Source organism: Corythoichthys intestinalis, chromosome 10, assembly GCF_030265065.1.
Source record: "Corythoichthys intestinalis isolate RoL2023-P3 chromosome 10, ASM3026506v1, whole genome shotgun sequence".
Taxonomy (NCBI): Eukaryota; Metazoa; Chordata; class Actinopteri; order Syngnathiformes; family Syngnathidae; genus Corythoichthys; species Corythoichthys intestinalis.
The window spans coordinates 21,567,248-21,587,143 of record NC_080404.1 but is presented as its reverse complement, the minus strand read 5'-3'; the positions used below and the strand labels follow the sequence as shown (position 1 = coordinate 21,587,143).

Sequence of the window (19,896 nt, the reverse complement as noted above, 5' to 3'; positions counted from 1 at the left end):
ATGCGAAAAATAAACGAATGAATCCACAAAATCAGCTGAATCCGCAGTCCATCTGCATGCTATGCATGCAATGCTGTATTGTGAGATGCTGACCCGGGTGACGTCACATTTGCATTCGTCCTAAACCCGGGACTGGAGCCGAAAGTAACTGATTTTCATGGCGTGGGATTCAAAAATTAAATATATAAAACGATCGCTTCCACAGACATCCAAGCGGTCCATTTGATTCAGGAGCATAAAACACAGCGTGTAATATGAAATAAACATGCTTTTTGGTGTCATACGCACTTTAAGTCCGAGGTTCCCTTTAATTTTATAATTACATTCATTTTTTATTTTTACTTGTACTTTTTATTTATATGTTTATTTTCAAACTTATTTGTGATTTTTGAATCTTATTTGTATTTATTTATTTTATTTAGTGGTGTTTTATTTTCACTCATATAGTTTGAATTTTAGCAGCTTTGGTAGAACACCGGACATACGTCAGACGTACCTATACGTCACGCCATCGTCATCACAACACTGTGGGAATTTCCTGGAACCACATGAGCTGCTCCCGTCCTGTGCTTCGTTCATCTACAGCTGGTCGTAGTGTTATTTTCACCTGCTTTTTCTTTTTTTCCCCAACTCAACAACCACTTCCGTTGTTCCGCCGCAGTTCCAGGCGGAATACAGCAGTGCTTTTAAAGCACGTAGCATGCTACTGTTTCAGCTACCAGATGATGTTTTGTATCACATATTGTCTTATTTGGACAGTAAAACACTGAGTCGTCTCTCCCAGGTTTCTAAAGCAATTCGGCACATTGTAAGCCGCGATGTGGTGTGGAAGAAGATTGCCAAAGAGTTGTTAAACACTGGAATTACTCGATATTGGACAGACATGTAAGCTAAGTAATGTGTCAGTGTTGTGTATTTAAATCTAGCACTAGCATAAATTTAGCCTTCACCTGTAATGTGGTGGTGAATTACTTCGCCTTCTACACTAAAGTACAGTAACTACACGTTCAACAATTACAATGTACTGATTCAACTTATTTTTTAAGTATGTAGTCCTACAGACTAAAATGTAATTGTGTGTAGAGGGTCATGTTAATTATAAACAATATATGGCGGAAAACACAGACAAGACTGAAAAAGCAGTTTCTGCTCTTGCACTCCTCTTTCAAATAAATTGCGGTACTTTAAGCCAAAAAAACTTGTGTTTGATAGAACGATATGTCTATATGCTGCCATAGCAGATTCATGGCGCATTAAGCCCACGAGCTATTTTAATTTTGTCCGTTTTACCCTGGAAACCACCGTTTACAGACGTCGAGCAACCGCTTTTTTTTTTCAACCCAGCCATAAAAATAAGATAAGTAATTATATTTCATATTCGAAATGTCATTTTTAGCATAGAATCTTTCAATGATGTCTAATATCTAGTTTAAAAAAAAAAAAAAAAACGACTTTAAAAAATTATTCACTCGCATTTTTAAACTTTTATACAAATTACCTCACAATGAAAAAAATGGTGTCCGTAAAAAAAGTCACAGATATCTAACTCATAACTATCGCTTAATTGGAGGCTCCAGCACCTCCGCGACACTATTGAGGAAAAGCGGCATGGAAAATGAATGAATGAATGTAGGTTTTTTGTTACTGTCGCATTTTCTCCAATATGTTAGATAATAAATAATCGATCCACACAAAGAAAAATTGGAGAGGAAAAAAAACGTTTAAAAGGGTAAATATATGAAAAAGAACATCTCGACCACTCCTCGATGTCTGCGATTTCTGAACCTTGTTATATTACCATATTTCACCTATAAAATCCCCCCAAAATCCGGCTGTGGCCATTCACAGTTGTGTGTTGACCATTCACAGTTGTGTCTTGACACTCAGTGCTGCATGCTACATGGAGTTTTTGGATCGAAACAAGGCAAATACGCAATAATATCTCTTCAAAGTCTTGGCGTCTTTAATTATGCTCTTTCATGCTCTCACCTTCAGATAGGGTTTCGCTGTATTTTAAAAAAAAAAAAATTGAATGCCCTCCTGTTCAAATGTTTTCTTCCCCCAGAAAATTGAGATTTTAAGCTTTCCAATTATGTATCACACATGCATATCGGACAATTTTGAAAGTTGGCCAAATTGGGGGTCTCAGAGCATAACTTCAAGTCACCTCTGTGTTTTCTGCCTTATATTTTGATAACTTACACAAAAGGGAAAAAATACCTAATAATTGTATTTGAATACATTTGAATATTTATTTTAATATAAAGAAAATTTTATTACAACTAGTCATGAACTTTCCAGGACAGGTGTTACTAAAGATATTGTTGAAACCACACATTTCCACTTAGAATTAATGCCGCACTTTCGGCGCCTTTTACGATATGCCTTGCTTTCATGCACTCTTGCAATGTTTTAACCGGATCCTCTCTGCAGCTTATGGCCATTCCGATGGTCCTCTTGAGCTTGTGGTAGTGGGGTAGGGGGGATACACAGTCAGGTCGGCCAGGAGGTGTCAGATGCTCAGAGGATATGAGCTAGTGCATGTCAAGGTACGGCAGGCCATAGTTCTCTCACCTCGCTTCTTTTTATGAACTGAATGAAGCAAGCGTAGACATGCTTCCTTGTCTGGAACACCAATTGCGACGGAAGAGTCTCGATTTGCTGTCAGGTTTCAAATAATCTTAAGTGACACACACGACTTGTTTTTTCTCTGCCTAACAACACCAATCCTCAACATTATATTACAATCTTTGGCGCCTTAATCGGTGGGTCTTAACCTTATTGGAGGTACTGAACACACAAGTTCATACATGTATTTGCCAATCCTTCATGGAAAAAAACAAAATAATGAGATTTTTATTCCCAAATTCAAACACACTTGTATGTTAGTTATTAGTACTTAAAATGAGTAAAGCATCAGTTGCGAACTTGATTACTTCAGCAGCATAAAGTAATTATCAAACTTTCAGCCATCACAATTTTTAGTCATGATATAATAATCTCACACTGTCACTTCTGTTACAGATATCCTCACATCTTGCTTAAGGACAGAGTGAAGATTTCTCAAAACTGGTGCAATGGTGTCTGCAAAAGGGATACTCTTTTAAAGTGGAAAACAAAGTATGTGAGTGTTTTCATTTATATGCGCTCTCATGTAGATGTTGTACATATGAAATAAGAATTCAGCGTTTATATGGTGTGTTCAGATAAACTTTTATTTCAATCAAATTGAATTTGATTTCTAAATTATTGTTATTAAGATTGGACTCACTCCAGTGCATTCTGCTGTTATTATTTTGTGTGCAACAGTACAAGCATAAGCAGGCATGCTCAGAAACGAGAGTGCAGGGTCGTGAAAAAGTGCCATCGTTGAGCGACTGTTGGTGGCTCAAGCACATCTTTATAATCATCAAGAAGCTCTCTCTATCATGTACAGTAATTGCCAGTTTTTTGCCAGTGTGGGACATGAACCTTTACGCTCTAGTTTTTAAACCAGTGGCTCAGTAGTAGAGTAGTCAATTAAGTTTTGGGTTCACACCACCCGGACGGAGCCAAAAGTTGAAGTCCGCGAACCCCGAACAACTTCCGGTTCACGTAACATAGAAAAAAGTAATATAACGTTTTTAGTCGAGTTTATGATTTTTTTTTCTCACAATACTAGTATTACTTCAATCTTTTACGATTATTCTCTCATAACATTACAATTTTAATCTTGTAATATTACAATGTACGACTTGATTAAGGTAATATTACAATTTTTGTCTCGTAATATTACATTGTTTTACTTAATTCCCATAACACTGCGACTTTAATCATATAATATTACGACTATTAATATAGTCCTATTTTTTTTTCTTTCTTTGTTTGGACTTTTGTGAACTGGATGTTGAGGAAAGTGTCAGCCCTGGCAACCTATGTCATGTGAATGAAGAAACATATTTGATTGGCTGCTTCCTCATTTTTTGCTGAAATCCATCGCAGAAAATCAAACCAACCATGTTCTCTGCAACGCGTAAATTCATCGCACGACAGCGCGCAACCTATCTGTTCAAACCGCGCGTGACGAGAAAAAGACGAAGCCGGTGTGAACGCAACATATGAAAGTGCATCAAGTCTTCCTCTGGTGTGACTTGTAAATTACTGTATGTCTGCCAAAATAGCATGACATCCCTCTGTCAGCCCGTCTGCCACTGGACGCGCTCTGAAATGCCTGTTCAAAACGGCCACCAAACTCCCTCATGCTCTCTTCCACATACACATTGAGTAGGTTGGCACGTGACAAAGTATGCCTCCGCTAGTATGAAAACTCCATAAGAATGATACAGTGTTTGCTCCGAGTGTGGAGATGGTGACTAAAGCATTGGGGGGAAAAAAAATCGCAAAAAGTACTCGCATACCAATTTATGCTACCTTCATGTGGTGTCGTAAATATGGTAAATACCACTTGTCGAGTGGAAAATTGCATATGAACACCCCCTCAAGGCGTATTTTCTACTGAAGAATTGGGATTTTATTATGATGCCCGAGTTTTCCCACATGGGTGGACCTTTTACGTTTCAAAATGGCAGCGCGTGAACAAGAAATTGTTAATGGTAGGAAAGATGTTTTTTTAAGAAGATTTCTCATCAATTTTCTTTTTTTTTTATGCCAGCACAATAACATAGTGTACACATTTATAAAATTCTTATTTCTTAACCAAGTGTTTGCTAAAATGTTCAGTCACTTACCGTTTGGATGTCGATGCATTTGCTTCTTGTTGTACTAGATGATTGAATAAGAGGAAAGATGGATATTTCTGTTTCATGTTTTGCCCCCATCCTCCCACAAAAGTCAAACTCCACCAATGATAAACTGAATACACTCTTAATTACCAATTAGCAAGTGGTAAGGATCATCTTTCCCAGAGTGTAAAGGCAACAATACGCAGAGTTTTGATCCTTGATCATCATCACCCATTTTTACACGTCACAAATTTCCAAAATATTTTTCACAGTTTTGCATACTAATTTATTGTTTACCTATTCCTGCAGATTGTTGCCATGGTTACAGCTGGATGGGGACACACTATTTTTGTCTCAGGCTGGAGAAATAAGAGCCTACTCTCTACAGCAAGATCGCAGGAGGGCACGGCATAACCCTATAAAAATCTACTCTGGCCACCAGGCAGATGTCTGCAGATTTGTTCTTAATGACTCACACCTAATCAGTGGTGGCAGGTATCATGACATTTTTTTGTCTTTTTTTAGGCCTTGTGCACACTTGTCCCCCTTCTACCCAGAAAATAATTCTTCAAACACACTATCTCGTTTGTTGAAAAAACATCATTCCAACCAACCGCATGAGTGCGGTTTTATGCACAGTACACGAGAGCATCGGACTGTTTGCGTTGTTTAACTTGTTATAAACCTTGAATTCAGAGAGAAGCAATCACCCATCTGGACTTTTAAAGAGAAGCAAAAAAACAAAACAACTTGACTAGAAGTTTTGTCAAAACCTCTGTGAGTTCAAGCGCTGTGTCTCTGAATGTAAACACAGGTCGCATATATGATGTATGAACATATTTTGTCGCAGACAGTGACATTTCGACTTAAAACACCTCAAATCTCTGGTTATTCATGTATGCAGAAACATGCTTCAAACGCAGAATTCGCTCATCTAAGTTGGTCCCATTGACTCGCACTAGCATAGCTACTCCGGAGCACTGAAACTAACAAATAACTTACAAACCGCTCGGAATTTGTTGAACTCAACCCCACCAACTAATTAAACACCCGCTAACTGGAAGATCAAGCCTAATGTCAAAAATTTTGAACTTCCATCCAAGATGTGCGTTTACTTGTTGATGATAGACCAAACTGTACAAAAAGTTCTTTACTTTTTTTACTTAAAATTATTTGTGTTATCTCTGTCTGATATTTTGATTTGTTAAATTATCTTAATTAAACATAAAAGTGGAGAAAGAATTTTGAGAAAGGGGCAGATACTTCTTTACAGCGTTGTATTTTAGGAGATGATATCTGTTAAAACTTCTAGCTTCCCTCCCTTCTTTTATTCTTTTAATGGATAAGATTTGTTTGTGTATTAACACACTTTTGTCTGTTTTAGTGATGGCAATATACTGGTCCACGGTAGAAGAAATGACAGCCCAATCAAGTTATTAGGTCATAATCAGGAAGTAAACTGCATTGACTCAAAAAATGAACTAATCGTCAGTGGCTCTAGGGACCAAACAACCCAGGTCATAATTCATTTCTTATTTTGACTGCATTTTAATACTTTGATGTCTCGTTCATAATTGTTTTGCAAAAGTAGTTCATAGCATGCATCATTGTACATAATGTTTTAATATTGTGTTATTGATTTTAATTCCCTCTCCAGATCTGGACATTGACCTCTAGTAGCCGCAGAGAGATAATTTCATTGCATGACAGAGTATGGTCTGTGGCAATTAATCCCGCACTGAGGTAAGCATGTGATCATACCAACACCAACATTTACATTTAATTTGATTAAAGGGATGGGTAATATTTGCCAAATTTCACTCAAACAGCAATTTTGCAATGTTATAGTTAAGGTAAACAAATCAGATATGTAAAGGCAATGCAAGCATATTTGTTGAGCACAATTAGCACCCATGGCATCTGACATTGCAGTAATGCTGCAGTGGGGCAAATAAGTATTCCTATTTCCTACTTGAAAATATTAGCGAGGCCTGTAATTGTCAACATGGGTAAACCTCAACCATGAGAGACAGAATGCGGGAGGGCAACAAAGGAGTGGCTTCGTAAGAAGCATTTCAAGGTCCTGGAGTGGCCTAGCCAGTCTCCAAATCTCAACCCCATAGAAAATCTGTGGAGGGAGATGAAAGTCCGTGTTGCCCAACGAAAGCCCCAAAAACATCACTGCGCTAGAGGAGATCTGCATGGAGGAACGGGCCAAAATACCAGCAACAGTGTGTGAAAAGCTTGTGAAGAGTTACAGAAAACGTTTGGCCTCCGTTATTGCCAGCAAATGGTACATAACCAGTTATTGAGATGAACTTTTGGTATTGACCAAATACTTATTTTCCACCATGATTTGCAAACAAATTCTTTAAAAATCAAACAATGTGATTTTCTGTTGTTTTGGTTTTTTTTTTCCCATATTCTGTGTCTCATGGTTGAGGTTTACTCATGTTGACAATTACAGGCCTCTCTAATATTTTCAAGAGGGAGAACTTGCACAATTAGTGTTTGACTAAATACTTATTTGCCCCACTGTACATAAAATCACACAATGACATATAAAATGCTAGTAGTTTTCATATGTCTAGCTTAGGCTTGTGTCAGTATGAGATTCTGACGGTATGATCAAGCCCGTCGACAGGGTATGTTGTCCCGGGCCTCAGGACCATAGGGGGCCCCTGAATGACCCTTAATTTATTTTACTTTACATTCACATGTTTCTTTTTTATTTAAATCATTGCCTGATTAAATATTATGTACTTAAAAACTTTACCATATTAAACCTATAATGCCTATAGTAGCCTATAGACCCTACCCACGTGACGTCACAACTCTGCTCTCCTGAATGGTACCGCCCAATTGTCCGTCAAAACATAGTGTTAACCTGTTACGGCTACGTACATTCCTCCTATTTACGGCGTGTTTTTCTGCTCCTTAACATTAATAATCAAAATGGTAAAGGCGTGTGTGGCTGTTGGTTGCACTAACAGAGAAGATGGAAGGAGAGACTTGAAGTTTTACCATATTCCGAGGGATCCAAAGAGGAGAGCGAAATGGACGGCTGCAATTCGACGTGAAAACTGGGCACCAAAAAATCACCACAGACTATGTAGTAGTCATTTTATATCCGGTAAGATGCATTTAAGATATACTTAGAGGGTTTTGGGCTGACAAATAACCACAATTAAGATCATTGCTAGGCTAATCGCCGACAACACACGTATGTATGTAGTGAGAGTGCTATCGCTAAACCATATAAACATTAAAAGCCTTAACTCCATTGACAAACGACATGAAATACATTAGACTTGACAGTGGATGTTAGCAATAACAAAAGATTTTGAATTGAAAATTTCGTAACTCACCTTTCCAAGCACAAGATAGATTCCTGCCGAATTTTCATGGACGAGGACCTGTTTCACCCAACCAGCAACGAAGTATTTATAAGCCTCCAAGCTCTTGAAGTTTTTCAAATTTTCGTGAGAATAGGCTGATTTTGTGTGGACAAGATAATTGTAAATATCAGCGTAGCAGATGTCAGGCAGACAGGGCGAAGACAGTGGGTCGAAAAACATCGATTTGGGCATCAAATATGGATCTGGCGACTGTATAGAACGAAGCTTTTCCACATAACGCCTTTTATGCAGCACATCCAGTGAGTTTACGGCATTAGAAAGCACCGGGTCTTCCATGAAATGCATTTTAAATTCCTCGATCAATTGAAACCAATGCTAATACAGAGACAAAATGACGGACAAGTGGGCGGAGCCATACAGCGAGCACGTGGTTTTGTGACGTCGGTGGGTAGGGTCTATAGACCTATAATGGTCTCTTGTCCCCGGGCCCCTGCAAGTCTGTTGACAGCCCTGGGTATGATAACCTTCACCCAAAATATCACGGTTTCACGATATTGCAATTGCCACTCTAAAATGTGTTACTTTGAGATATCTGGGTTAAATAGAAAAACTTTTTTTTCCATTGAATAGGATTTTTATTTTTCAAAACATATTAGCAAATTGGAACATAAGTAAAATGTTCAGTTAAAATAAATACCAAAAGAATAACTGAAATATTCTAAATATAATTACAATTATTTGAGGTCCTTTAGGTGAGCCTAAACCCACAGCCACAGCTCAACATTATTACCATCAGGACAAAAATAATTGAATTATAAAAAAAAAAAAAAAAAGAGTATGTATATGACTCGTATCACTCGTAGAACAAAAATAATTGAATTATTTTCCAAGAAAAAGCATATGTGTATGACTCGTATCATGTTTACATTATACACTATCTTTTTTTCTCAAAACAGACAGTTGCCGGAGAGAAAAAAACACCACAAATTTTACCACCGGTACACACACTGAACATGCTGGAGTTAACTCTCGTAGCTAGTGCGAAACGTTCATGACAGTGTTTATTAACCTTTACATACATACATACATACATACATTTTCTGTTCTGGACAATGTGTTGGAATAAAACACAGGGGGAGGATTGATAGTCGTCACATATAAATAAAATGGAAATGACACTTTCGTGTATATCGACACTTAACGAGTCTAATCAAATGATGTACAGTAGACGTGCTGGGATCCACATTGTCGCAGACAGCAAGGTGGCTAGAAATCCTACAGTTCTTGAACGCAACACAAGCACACGACCAAGAACTTTCTACCAACTCCTTCCTTCCTGTTGTAACTCAGCCCCACAACGTAAAAAAAAAAAAAAAAAAAAAAAAAAGCGACATTGGATAATTTCTCGGGGCACACCAGACGATCGCTCAGGGCACACTAGCGTGCCGTGGCACACCGGTTGAAAAACACAGCACTAGACGATAATCGTTTCAGATTTTCTTGCTAGATAGATGCATCCACCCTATTTTTACAGATATTATGATGGTCATTTGCATCTGTTATTGTCTTTTCCTGCTTCTGGAGCAACCTCTAAGTCTTTCTGATGGAGTATACTACCCCATCACCAAAGCACAATAGCGCAAATTGTTAAAAAGGATGCTGATCAGATATCTTTTCATGATGTCAAAAAGTTTGTTGGGGCACAGGTCCGTAATATGGCTGAGGTGGCCACATCCAAATGTGTTTTGAGCGTGCAGATTTCATTTGTTCATTATTCACACCAGATATAGCTACATGTTAGTTTGGCTTTGATTAATTCTCATGTCGCGTAGCTGAAATCCAATTACGCCGGCACGTTATATTGTGTACCACATTCTTGGGAAACTAAGTGCTGGCCCGATTTTGAGTTTGTGTGAGTTTGGTGTGGGATGCATGCAACACTGACCATTAGTGTAGGAAAAAGGGGGCCTGGGCAGGAGCCAGTGAAGGGAGAAGCTACCCTGAAGAGAGGTGAAAACAGGGAGGGGGATAAAAATGTTTTGTTTCGAATTCCTCAAGCACAACTACAAAGATCTTCCAGGGGCCAAAAGCGCTTTTGAACATTTTAAAAGAAGAAAATGATTGTTGGATAAACCTTCAGCTATTCGCCACTTTCTCACCAACACCAGGGGGGATGACCTTTGACATTTAGTATCAAAGTACAGGCTGACGCCCCAGCAGCCACCCAGCCAGCCCAAGCCTACCTTCTATGAGTGCTCAACACCACCACCGCCACCGCCACTCAACCTCACACACTCCAATTTCACCCCCACTGCTCTGCCCCTCTCAACCTCAAGAAAAAGCCTGAAATTCATGTCTTTCTCATTGCTTTCTCCCAAGCCGTCCCTGTGGCTCAGGAGTCAAGAATTCAATTAGTTAAAAAAAAGAAGAAGAAAAGAAAGAGGCTGTAACAATGCGATAAGGGGGCAGAATGTGCGTTCCCACAGGCAAAAAACAGGGCGCCCTCCCAGGGGCCCATAGGGCCAGAAGATGCACACAGCAGGAGGTGAGAATAATCACAACTCACTCTGCACCCCCTCATTACATATACACACACTCACCTTAAATTTCTTACATGTATGGAGACTTATATGCACTGAGCCATTCCATTACAGAGAGACACTCCTTATAGAGACATTTCTCACAGCTACCAGAGAATACCTCCAACCACAAATAGAACACACACACATACAGTATACATACATATATATATTTATATTAAACCAATCCATCGCATAATGGTTATTTTTCAAAGTTTTGGAATTTTCTCCTCCACAAGGCTATTTATGTTCGTCTTTAGGTAAAAGACATCCGTGTAAAGTTTGATGCCATTCGGTACGCGATTACTGTCCACGCCCTCCATAATGGTTTTTCCCTATTGCTTTCTCTGTATGTTTGTAAGTCATCAAACCGCGTAAATCTGTTTTCATTTTGCGTTGCTTGGTTGGGAGTTTATCGGTTATCCCTCACCCTGGGCATAGAGAGTGGTCACTAGTGGACAACTTGAGGGCTTGTGCATGAACACTAAATAAAGACTATGAACGTGAAATTTTGTGAACTTGTTATTGTCTAGGAAAGATACAAATATAACGTTGTGGAGCAGCAATTTTCCAAAGTTCATTTTTTTGGACTGGTTTAATATATACAGTGGGGCAAATAAGTATTTAGTCAACCACTAATTAAAACTAAAAGTTCTCCCATTTGAAAATATTAGAGAGGCCTGAAATTGTCAACATGGGTAAACCTCAACCATGAGAGACAGAATGTGGGGGAAAAACAGAAAATCACATTGTTTGATTTTTAAAGAATTTATTTGCAAATCATGGTGGAAAATAAGTATTTGGTCAATACCAAAAGTTCATCTCAATACTTTGTTATGTACCCTTTGCTGGCAATAACGGAGGCCAAACGTTTTCTGTAACTCTTCACAAGCTTTTCACACACTGTTGCTGGTATTTTGGCCCATTCCTCCATGCAGATCTCCTCTAGATCAGTGATGTTTTGGGGCTGTCTTTGGGCAACACGGACATTCAACTCCCTCCACAGATTTTCTACGGGGTTGAGATCTGGATGCTGGCTAGGCCACTCCAGGACCTTGAAATGCTTCTCACGAAGCTAATTCTTTGTTGCCCTGGCTGTGTGTTTGGGATCATTGTCATGCTGAAAGACACAGCCATGTCTCATCTTCAATGCCCTTGCTGATGGAAGGAGACTCAAAATCTCTCGATACATGGCCCCATTCATTGTTTCCTTTACACGGATCAGTCGTCCTGGTCCCTTTGCGGAAAAATAGCCCCAAAGCATGATGTTTCAACCCCCATGCTTCAAAGTGGGCATGGTGTTCTTTGGATGCAATTCAGTATTCTTTCTCCTCCAAACACAAGAACCTGTGTTTCTACCAAAAATTTCTATTTTGGTTTCTTCTGACCATAACACATTCTCCCAGTCCTCTTCTGGATCATCCAAATGCTCTCTAGCGACCCGCAGATAGGCCTGGACGTGTACTGGCTTCAGCAGGGGGACACGTCTGGCAGTGCAGGATTTGAGTCCCTGGCGGCACATTGTGTTACTGATAGTAGCCTTTGTTACTGTGGTCCCTGCTCTCTGTAGGTCATTCACTAGGTCCCCCCGTGTGGTTCTGGGATTTTTGCTCACCGTTCTTGTTATCATTTTGACGCCACGGGGTGAGATCTTGCATGGAGCCCCAGATCGAGGGAGATAATCAGTGGTCTTGTATGTCTTCCATTTTCTAGTACTTGCTCCCACCATTGATTTTTTTACACCAAGCGTTTTACCTATTGAAGATTCAGTCTTCCCAGCCTGGTGCAGGTTCACAATTTTGTCTCTGGTGTCCTTCGACAGCTCTGTGGTCTTGGCCATAGTGGAGTTTGGAGTGTGACTGACTGAGATTGTGGACAGGTGTCTTTTATACCGATAATGAGTTAAAACAGGTGCCATTAATGCATGTAACGAGTGGAGCCTCGTTAGACCTCGTCAGAAGAAGTTAGACCTCTTTGACAGCCAGGAATCTTGCTTGTTTGTTGGTGACCAAATACTTATTTTCCACTCTAATTTGGAAATAAATTCTTTAAAAATCAAACAATGTTGATTTTCAGTTTTTTTCTTCCACATTCTGTCTCTCATGATTGAGGTTTACCCATGTTGACAATTATAGGACTCTCTAATCTTTTAAAGTAGGAGAACTTGCACAATTGGTGGTTGACTAAATACTTATTAGCACCACTGTATAAATTACAGATGTGACCGAAATAGCTAATCATGCATTATCAGTTTTCGGTTTTGAAGACTGAAAGTTTATCACCGAATAGTGTGAAGAACCTTAGTCCTCTTGCGATGACGTAATCAAAACACGGTAAGAAGCAACACACGCTGGCTGACGCTGTCTTCCTAACACTACTCGCTCACAGCCAGCATGTCCGTGGTTTGCAAGTATTTTGAGGTAACAAAGAAATGTATAAATTACTAAATGAAAGAAAATAAAATAAATTTGCTTCATTGCTGCTACACGCTCCTTCTGAAGTTGCTTTACTTCTATGTCCCGCGTCACATCGGGTGTAGTGCATCTGAGCCCACATTAATATGGAATATGTTCTGAACCTCCCCATCAAAGCAAATAAAATAAGCTTCTTCAGCCCTCTCCTTTAATCTGAAAGATCTGGTCAATTTTCCATTCCATTGTCCTTTTTTATCAAGTTAATTCAACAAGTTGTTTTTTTTACCTCTGTGTGATTTTTTTTCTTCCTTTTTTTTTTGTTGCAAGCGCGTCAAATTAATTTGATTTTTTTCTTATAATCACTTGTTGCATAAGATGAATCATGCCCTCTGGAGAAAGCACCCCTGAAACCAGAGTTTATAAATATTTTCCTGACAGTTCTCTTTTGAGTATTGTTCCAATAGAATGACATTGTCCCCAACCTTTGCCAGAGACTGGTTTCATATAAGACATATTTTGACGGACATACAGTACAGCACTCATAAAACTACAAACGAATTATTGAAACATGATTTACTAGCACGCTAAATGTGATTGTTAAAATAAAAACCCTCTACTGGTTTCACTTCAACCAACCAACCAGGTGTGGAACACAAGTTCCGGCCTGTTATAAAACAACATAGCCAGTTTACAACATTTTGCATGTGTCTTTTTTGCATTTTTTTTAAAATGTATGTGTATGTTTTCATTGTAATTTTGGATATTTTGCATGCCAGTCTCATTCTCGTAAAATATTTTCAAACATCTGTTGGCAAAAGTCAAACTATATGCCGCTGTATTATTTTGTGCAAATGAGAACATTGTTCTTTATAGAATTTATAGGATACAATGTGTACCAACATCATGGCATTCGTTGCAGTAATTTGACTGTCTTTTCCTGTACTTAATTAGTCAAGTAAAAGTAAAGTTACTGAGTTAAAGAAAAATCCCCCCCCCAAAAAAAGTTAGACATACAAAAGAAAATCCTTCGCTACAGTAACGAGAGTAAATGTAATCTGTTGCTTTCCACCTCTGTCCCAGGCGCTACGCCATAAGAAAGTGGAACTCACCGACCACCCTATTATTATGGTGCCAGGTTTCCAACTGACAACCATTAACCCAACATTGTGATGTTGAGGGGAGGGCAGTGCAGTGTATGCTATAAAATGGGAGAGGCTGGCCAGGGAGCAGTGGGACAGCAACGGGGAGCTCCTTCCCCGCTGTCTGCCCCCACCGCGGCTCTCTCAGAGGAGCACGGTGTATGGGGTGCTTTAAAAAGAGGGGTGAGGCTGGGCAGTTGGGCAGGCATCTTTCCGGGAAGCCTACCTCCATCACACCCACGCATGCAATGCCAACCATCCCACGCTCTCACATGTAAGGTCCATTAAAATCAAGGAGGTTAGTAAGGATTCCAGTCCGCATGAAGTACGATATACGAAAAATGGTTATGTAATAGTTTAATGTACAGTATAATAATAACAGTTCATATAGATGACATTGTGCTGAGAAAAGAAATATAACATTGTTTAAAAAAAAAAAAAAGGACATTGAAAGTAATCTTTTCACCGAATACAGCTCTACATCCGATACGGTTCTAATGTGGCGGATGTGTTTTGTGTGGTGTACCTGAATGCACCGCATGGCTGACTTGACAGAGTGAGAGAGGGACTTTCTACTTTCACTTTGTTCAACTGCGGCGGACAGTAGGCGTGTTGTGTAGCGCAAGTTCTGAAATAAATGATTTAAAACCTGACAAAGCTGGCGATTTGTGGGCAATGTAACCACAATAATAATTGTCACCTTAACTTATAAAGACTGGCGCGAACGGGGGTCAGATGAGTACCGTCGAGATCGTAGACATTCTACTGCCGTATTGTCAAGCCATCTCTCGGAAACACGCACCACACTTATATTTTTCTATAATTTCCATCTTCATTTCAATGGTAAGCCTCACATTTTTCCTTTTTTTTCACCACCTGCACTAACATCCTTGGAACCCCTGTTGATTTCTCTCACTAGAAAATCCGAGCTGTCATAAATCGTCGTATTTCGAGGATGTTGACGAATGTAGAAACAAATGGCAAGTCAAATTTTACGATATACAAAAGTTTAAAATTTTGACTGGAATTATAAAAAAACTTGCCAATGATATTTAAATTTTTAAAAGGGGTCGTTATATGCCAGCAATTGTGATGATGGTGATTACTACGGCCGGGCATTTCATTTATAGGCAGTTAACATTTGACAGCAAATCAAAGCCTAGGAATTACATCAATGGTGAACAGTGCACTGCACTGAGGACAACCTTCAATGGCGGGAATCCCTGCTGTGTCATAGTTACATTTTTACAAGTAATTACAGTATTACTCACACTTATGCAAATATCTATTTGGCGAACCAATGTGAAACCAAAATTTTTAATTTGAAAAGGATTTTTTTTTCTCGCTCATTTTCAATACCGCTTAGTCAGTGACAGGATGCTGACGCCTGTCCTAGCTGACTATGACCGAACCTGTCGACGGTCAGTCGACAGGTTCACATATAGTGGCAGACATCTATTCATACTCACATTCACAACATCACTGAGTGGAAACTAAATCATCGCTGCCTGCACCAAAGTCAGGTGAGCATAGCGCTAAACCATCAGTAGCTAGTGTGGGTAGACATTATCATTCATTGTTAAAAAAAAAAAAAAAAAAAAACATTAGCTCATTTCATTATTTTGCATTTTGGGTCACTTTGGAACCACACAATAAATGCAGTCAGGTATCCAGAATCAGCCATCTCATATTAGTGTGGTGTCCAGTGTGAATGTTCCAGCTGGCTGAACAGAGCTGAGGGGCCGGTTGAGGAATGTCCTGGTGACCTTAGACACAAACAGAAGCCAAAAGGGACACAGGGGGTGGGTGAGACAACAGGGTGTGAGGTGTGTGTGTGTGTGTGTGTGGAGGGGGGGTGGTCTAGGCAGAGTATCGTGGGATTGAGAAAAAAAGTGCATGTACACACAAACTTAAGTGTTTATTATGCTTTGGATTGAAAGAAGGTAATCCCACCATCATCAGTAAAATAACTTGAAAATGATATAAGTAATGATATACTAAAATAAGAAAAAAAACAAACACAAATTCGCCGACCGTACTTGCTTCAAAAGGCATCAGTTTGCAAGGGAGCATAAAGATTGAACTCTGGAGCAATTAAAAAACGTCAATTAGTCTGGATTTACCCTGTGCCAGAGTGATGGGCACATCAGGGTAAGAAGCGAGGCAGATGAAGTGATGTACGCATCACACCAGTGTTTTTTTGGCAGCCTTTTTAATTTTCGTCTCAGTCTTAGACTTTTGGACGATAATACTTATTAGTCATCTTTTAGTCATCTCAAAAATGTGTTTTCGTCTAGTTTTTGTTGACAAAAACTCAAGACTAATTTCGTCTAGTTTTAGTCAACGTGTACTAAAAATGTTTTCGTCTGTAAAAAAAAAAAAAAAATTTTTTTTTTTTTGAATCCCAAATAGATAAAGATTTTCTACTATTTTGAATGAACATTGACAGACGAGCACATATTGTACCGTCTAAAAGGACAACTTGGTAATAATTCACTCAGTAGCCAAAAAGTACATTATTTTCAATGAATTATACTCACCTGGATGCCACGAACTGTTTTTAAAAATAAAGTTGACCAAGAGTTTAAGAGGACGCTCGCCATTAGCATTAGCCTAATGTGCATGCCATGCTTATGCTATGAGTTACATTTAGTGTGTGATGATCACTCAGCACAGTCTTTTAAAGGCTAAAGCAACATTGCATATTCTCTCTGGGCAAAATAAGAAAACAAATCTTTCTGCGTGTGCAAGCTGGAATGACGAGACGACACTGGGGAGTCTGGGTGGTGCAGGACATCACGTGTGACACAATCAGACACTACTATGATGCAGGCTAAATACACATGCAATGTGTGATGGAAATCATTGCGCATTTTCGTCTCGTTCTCATCTCGTCAGACGAAAACTGACATTCATTTCGTTACATTTTAGTCACCCAAAACACGTTGTTAGCTCGTTATCGTCTCGTCATCGTCATGAAAAAAAGTGTTCGTTGACGAAATATTTTCATTATTGTCATCGCACTGAACTGCAGCACAAAAGCCAGAGCTTTTGATCTAGGGTTAATTCACACACTTTGGACCAAAACACATTCATCTTTGGGAGTCAGAGCCCGCCTCCTTCCTGAGTGGTGCAATTGCTGGACGATCCTATGATGCTTATACTTGCGCGTAATTGTTTGAACAGATGAATGTGGCACCTTCAATTTTTGGGCCATATACTAAACTTGTGTCCATTACACACGGGTCTAACTTATATCACATATTTGATGAAAACCGGATTTTACAAAACATTTTGAAGAAGGAAAGAAAGCACTGGGGTTTGTGTGCATGTGTGCATGCAGGGGTGAGTGCATCTGTGTGTGTGCGCTTGTGTGCTGGGTCTCTCGCTGTCAGTCGGGGGTCAGTTGCACCCTTTGGCCATTGTTTCCCTCAGTGACCAATATAAAAGCATCATAACCCTTTCAGCTCAGACATATTTAGAAAGCAGATAAAAGCACCTCTTACAAACTGGATACACGTTGTGCACAAAGCCCGGGGTCAAGCGCAACAAATTAACAACCCTCTTTCTGATGAGGTGATTGGATTTTGTAAGAGGGGGGGAGTGGACAAAGTTTAACCGCCCCTTGAGCCCATAACCAAATGCTTGCGCATTCCCTCATTGGGGTTGTGGGAATTTTTGTGTAGTTTGTCCTAGTTTTGTCTGACTTTGTTTTTGTTCACTTTTTTCATACATCTATTATTAAGAGCAGTCAAAACATATTTATTTCACTGAACACAAACTGGGACACGTTAAAGTCACAATAATTAGCAGGTTTTAGCCAATTTGGTATAAGATGAAGCCACTGAATTTTCATTTCAAAATAAGATTTTACTATATTGAAATTCTAAAATATAAGACAAATAATTTTAAAAAAACACCAGTTTGCTGTTCAGGAAGACACAGATATTGAGTGTTCCCGCTGTTGCACTGGCTTTGAGTATGTAGATGTGTCGTACCAATATAATGCTACACATTTTCTTTGACCACATTCAGTATAATCTAATCTGAATTCCTAATATTGCAAATATTTAAAATTTTCAGGTCAAAATACTTTAGCTAGTTGGTTTTTTTTTTCCTTTTATCCCAGACAATTGTTTTAGCTTGTTTTATTTACCTAAACAATTGTCTGGGATAAAAGAAAAAATCAACTAATCTATATGTGTAGACAAAATGAACTCAATACAACTTTTTCTTTTTTTTCTTTTTTTTTTTAATCAAACATTTTGTTCCTTTAGTATGCAATGCTAAACTGGCAAATCAGACGGGTTATTCCATATTTCTGCCATGAATATATTACTCATATAATATCATATACCGTAATTTCCCAAATATAACGCGTACTTTTTTTCCCCCAAAATCAACTTGTAAAATCGTGGGTGCGCTTTATACACGGGTACAGGGATGGAGACAGAAATATACATATATTAAGGGTGTAACGGTACATGTAATAGTATTGAACCGTTTCAGTACGTGGTAGTCAGTTCGGAACGGACGCGTACCGAACGAGTTTCTGACGTAATATAACCCTTACTTTTCGAGGCTGTGAGTCGATCGGGTTACAGTTTATTCGTGGAGATTATATTTACTCCGTCTTCTCTACTATAATGAGGACCAACACGGTAGGACAGTCCAGAAACGTCAATGGCGCAACAACGTGGCCGCCGCGAGCACGCAGTGAAATGCGGACGTTAGAGTCAGTCAGCCAATGCACACCATACGCAGTGCGGCCGCGTAGATGCGTCCCAGAAGCGGTTCAACGCGACGCACGCGAAAAGAGCGGCAGAGTTTATTATTTGACGCCAGACGCGGCCCTTTTTTTTTTAATTGACACGACCATGTTGTGTTGAAGAAAACGTATGCGGCGATCCGTTGCCCGACCATTACAGTACATGACGTCACCATTTTGTTTCGGTAATACTGATTGGTCGAATGATTTCGTCTGTGTTAGATTCTGCTTTTTTCGCTCTTCATAAAGCACAGAATGTAGGTTCTTGAACTCATTTGAGTCAACGTTTATTGCAACTCGGCAACTCGGACCATAACAAACGTAACACAACACAGACTTCCTGTGTCCGTCAACTGTATGTGGCCCTCGGGAAACTCAAACCCAAATAACAATAGTTCCTATTGTTACAGTCTACAGCAGACATGTCCAAAGTCCGGCCCGGGGGCCAAATGCGGCCCGTGGTCAAATTTCATCCGGCCCCCAGCCTCTGTCATAAAATCAATACCGTCCGCCCCACACACAGACTTAATAAATTGGTCATCAGTACTGCTGCCAGCATAAGAAGTATCTTACACACTAAATGCTGCTCGTCATTTACCCAGTAAAATGCAGCAGCACTCTAAGCAACATTACCCTGTGAGACACTTTACTCCCAATTTTCTTAAAATGGCGACAATCAACAACAAAAAAAGTTGACTGCGACGGCCGACGCTTCAAGGATAGGTGGAAATTGGACTATTCTTCACTAAAATACGCAACAACTGTCTGCCTCATTTGCAAAAAGACAGTCGCTGTTTTTAAAGATTTCAATGTGAGGCGATATTACCAAACAAGACATGCTGACATGTACGACAAGATTACAGGGAAGATACGTTGCGAGAAATTGAAGCAACTTGAAGCTAGTTTAATTTCACAG

The 19,896-nt window shown here is 39.4% G+C and overlaps 1 protein-coding gene across 4 annotated transcripts in view; it reads left to right on the top strand.

The window, feature by feature from the left end:
* Window positions 1-512: 512 nt before the first annotated feature.
* fbxw4 (F-box and WD repeat domain containing 4) overlaps window positions 513-19,896 on the top strand; it is a 65,122-nt gene continuing 45,738 nt past the window's right edge. For all 4 annotated transcript variants that reach the window (XR_009064629.1, XR_009064628.1, XM_057848251.1 and 1 more), the window contains exons 1-5: window positions 513-885; window positions 3,025-3,120; window positions 5,031-5,216; window positions 6,106-6,238; window positions 6,379-6,464. Coding sequence is in view for 2 of the 4 variants with exons in the window: in XM_057848251.1 (XP_057704234.1) it covers window positions 701-885; window positions 3,025-3,120; window positions 5,031-5,216; window positions 6,106-6,238; window positions 6,379-6,464 (686 nt within the window). In the remaining 2 variants the exon portion in view is untranslated. The remainder of the gene's footprint in view (window positions 886-3,024; window positions 3,121-5,030; window positions 5,217-6,105; window positions 6,239-6,378; window positions 6,465-19,896) is intronic.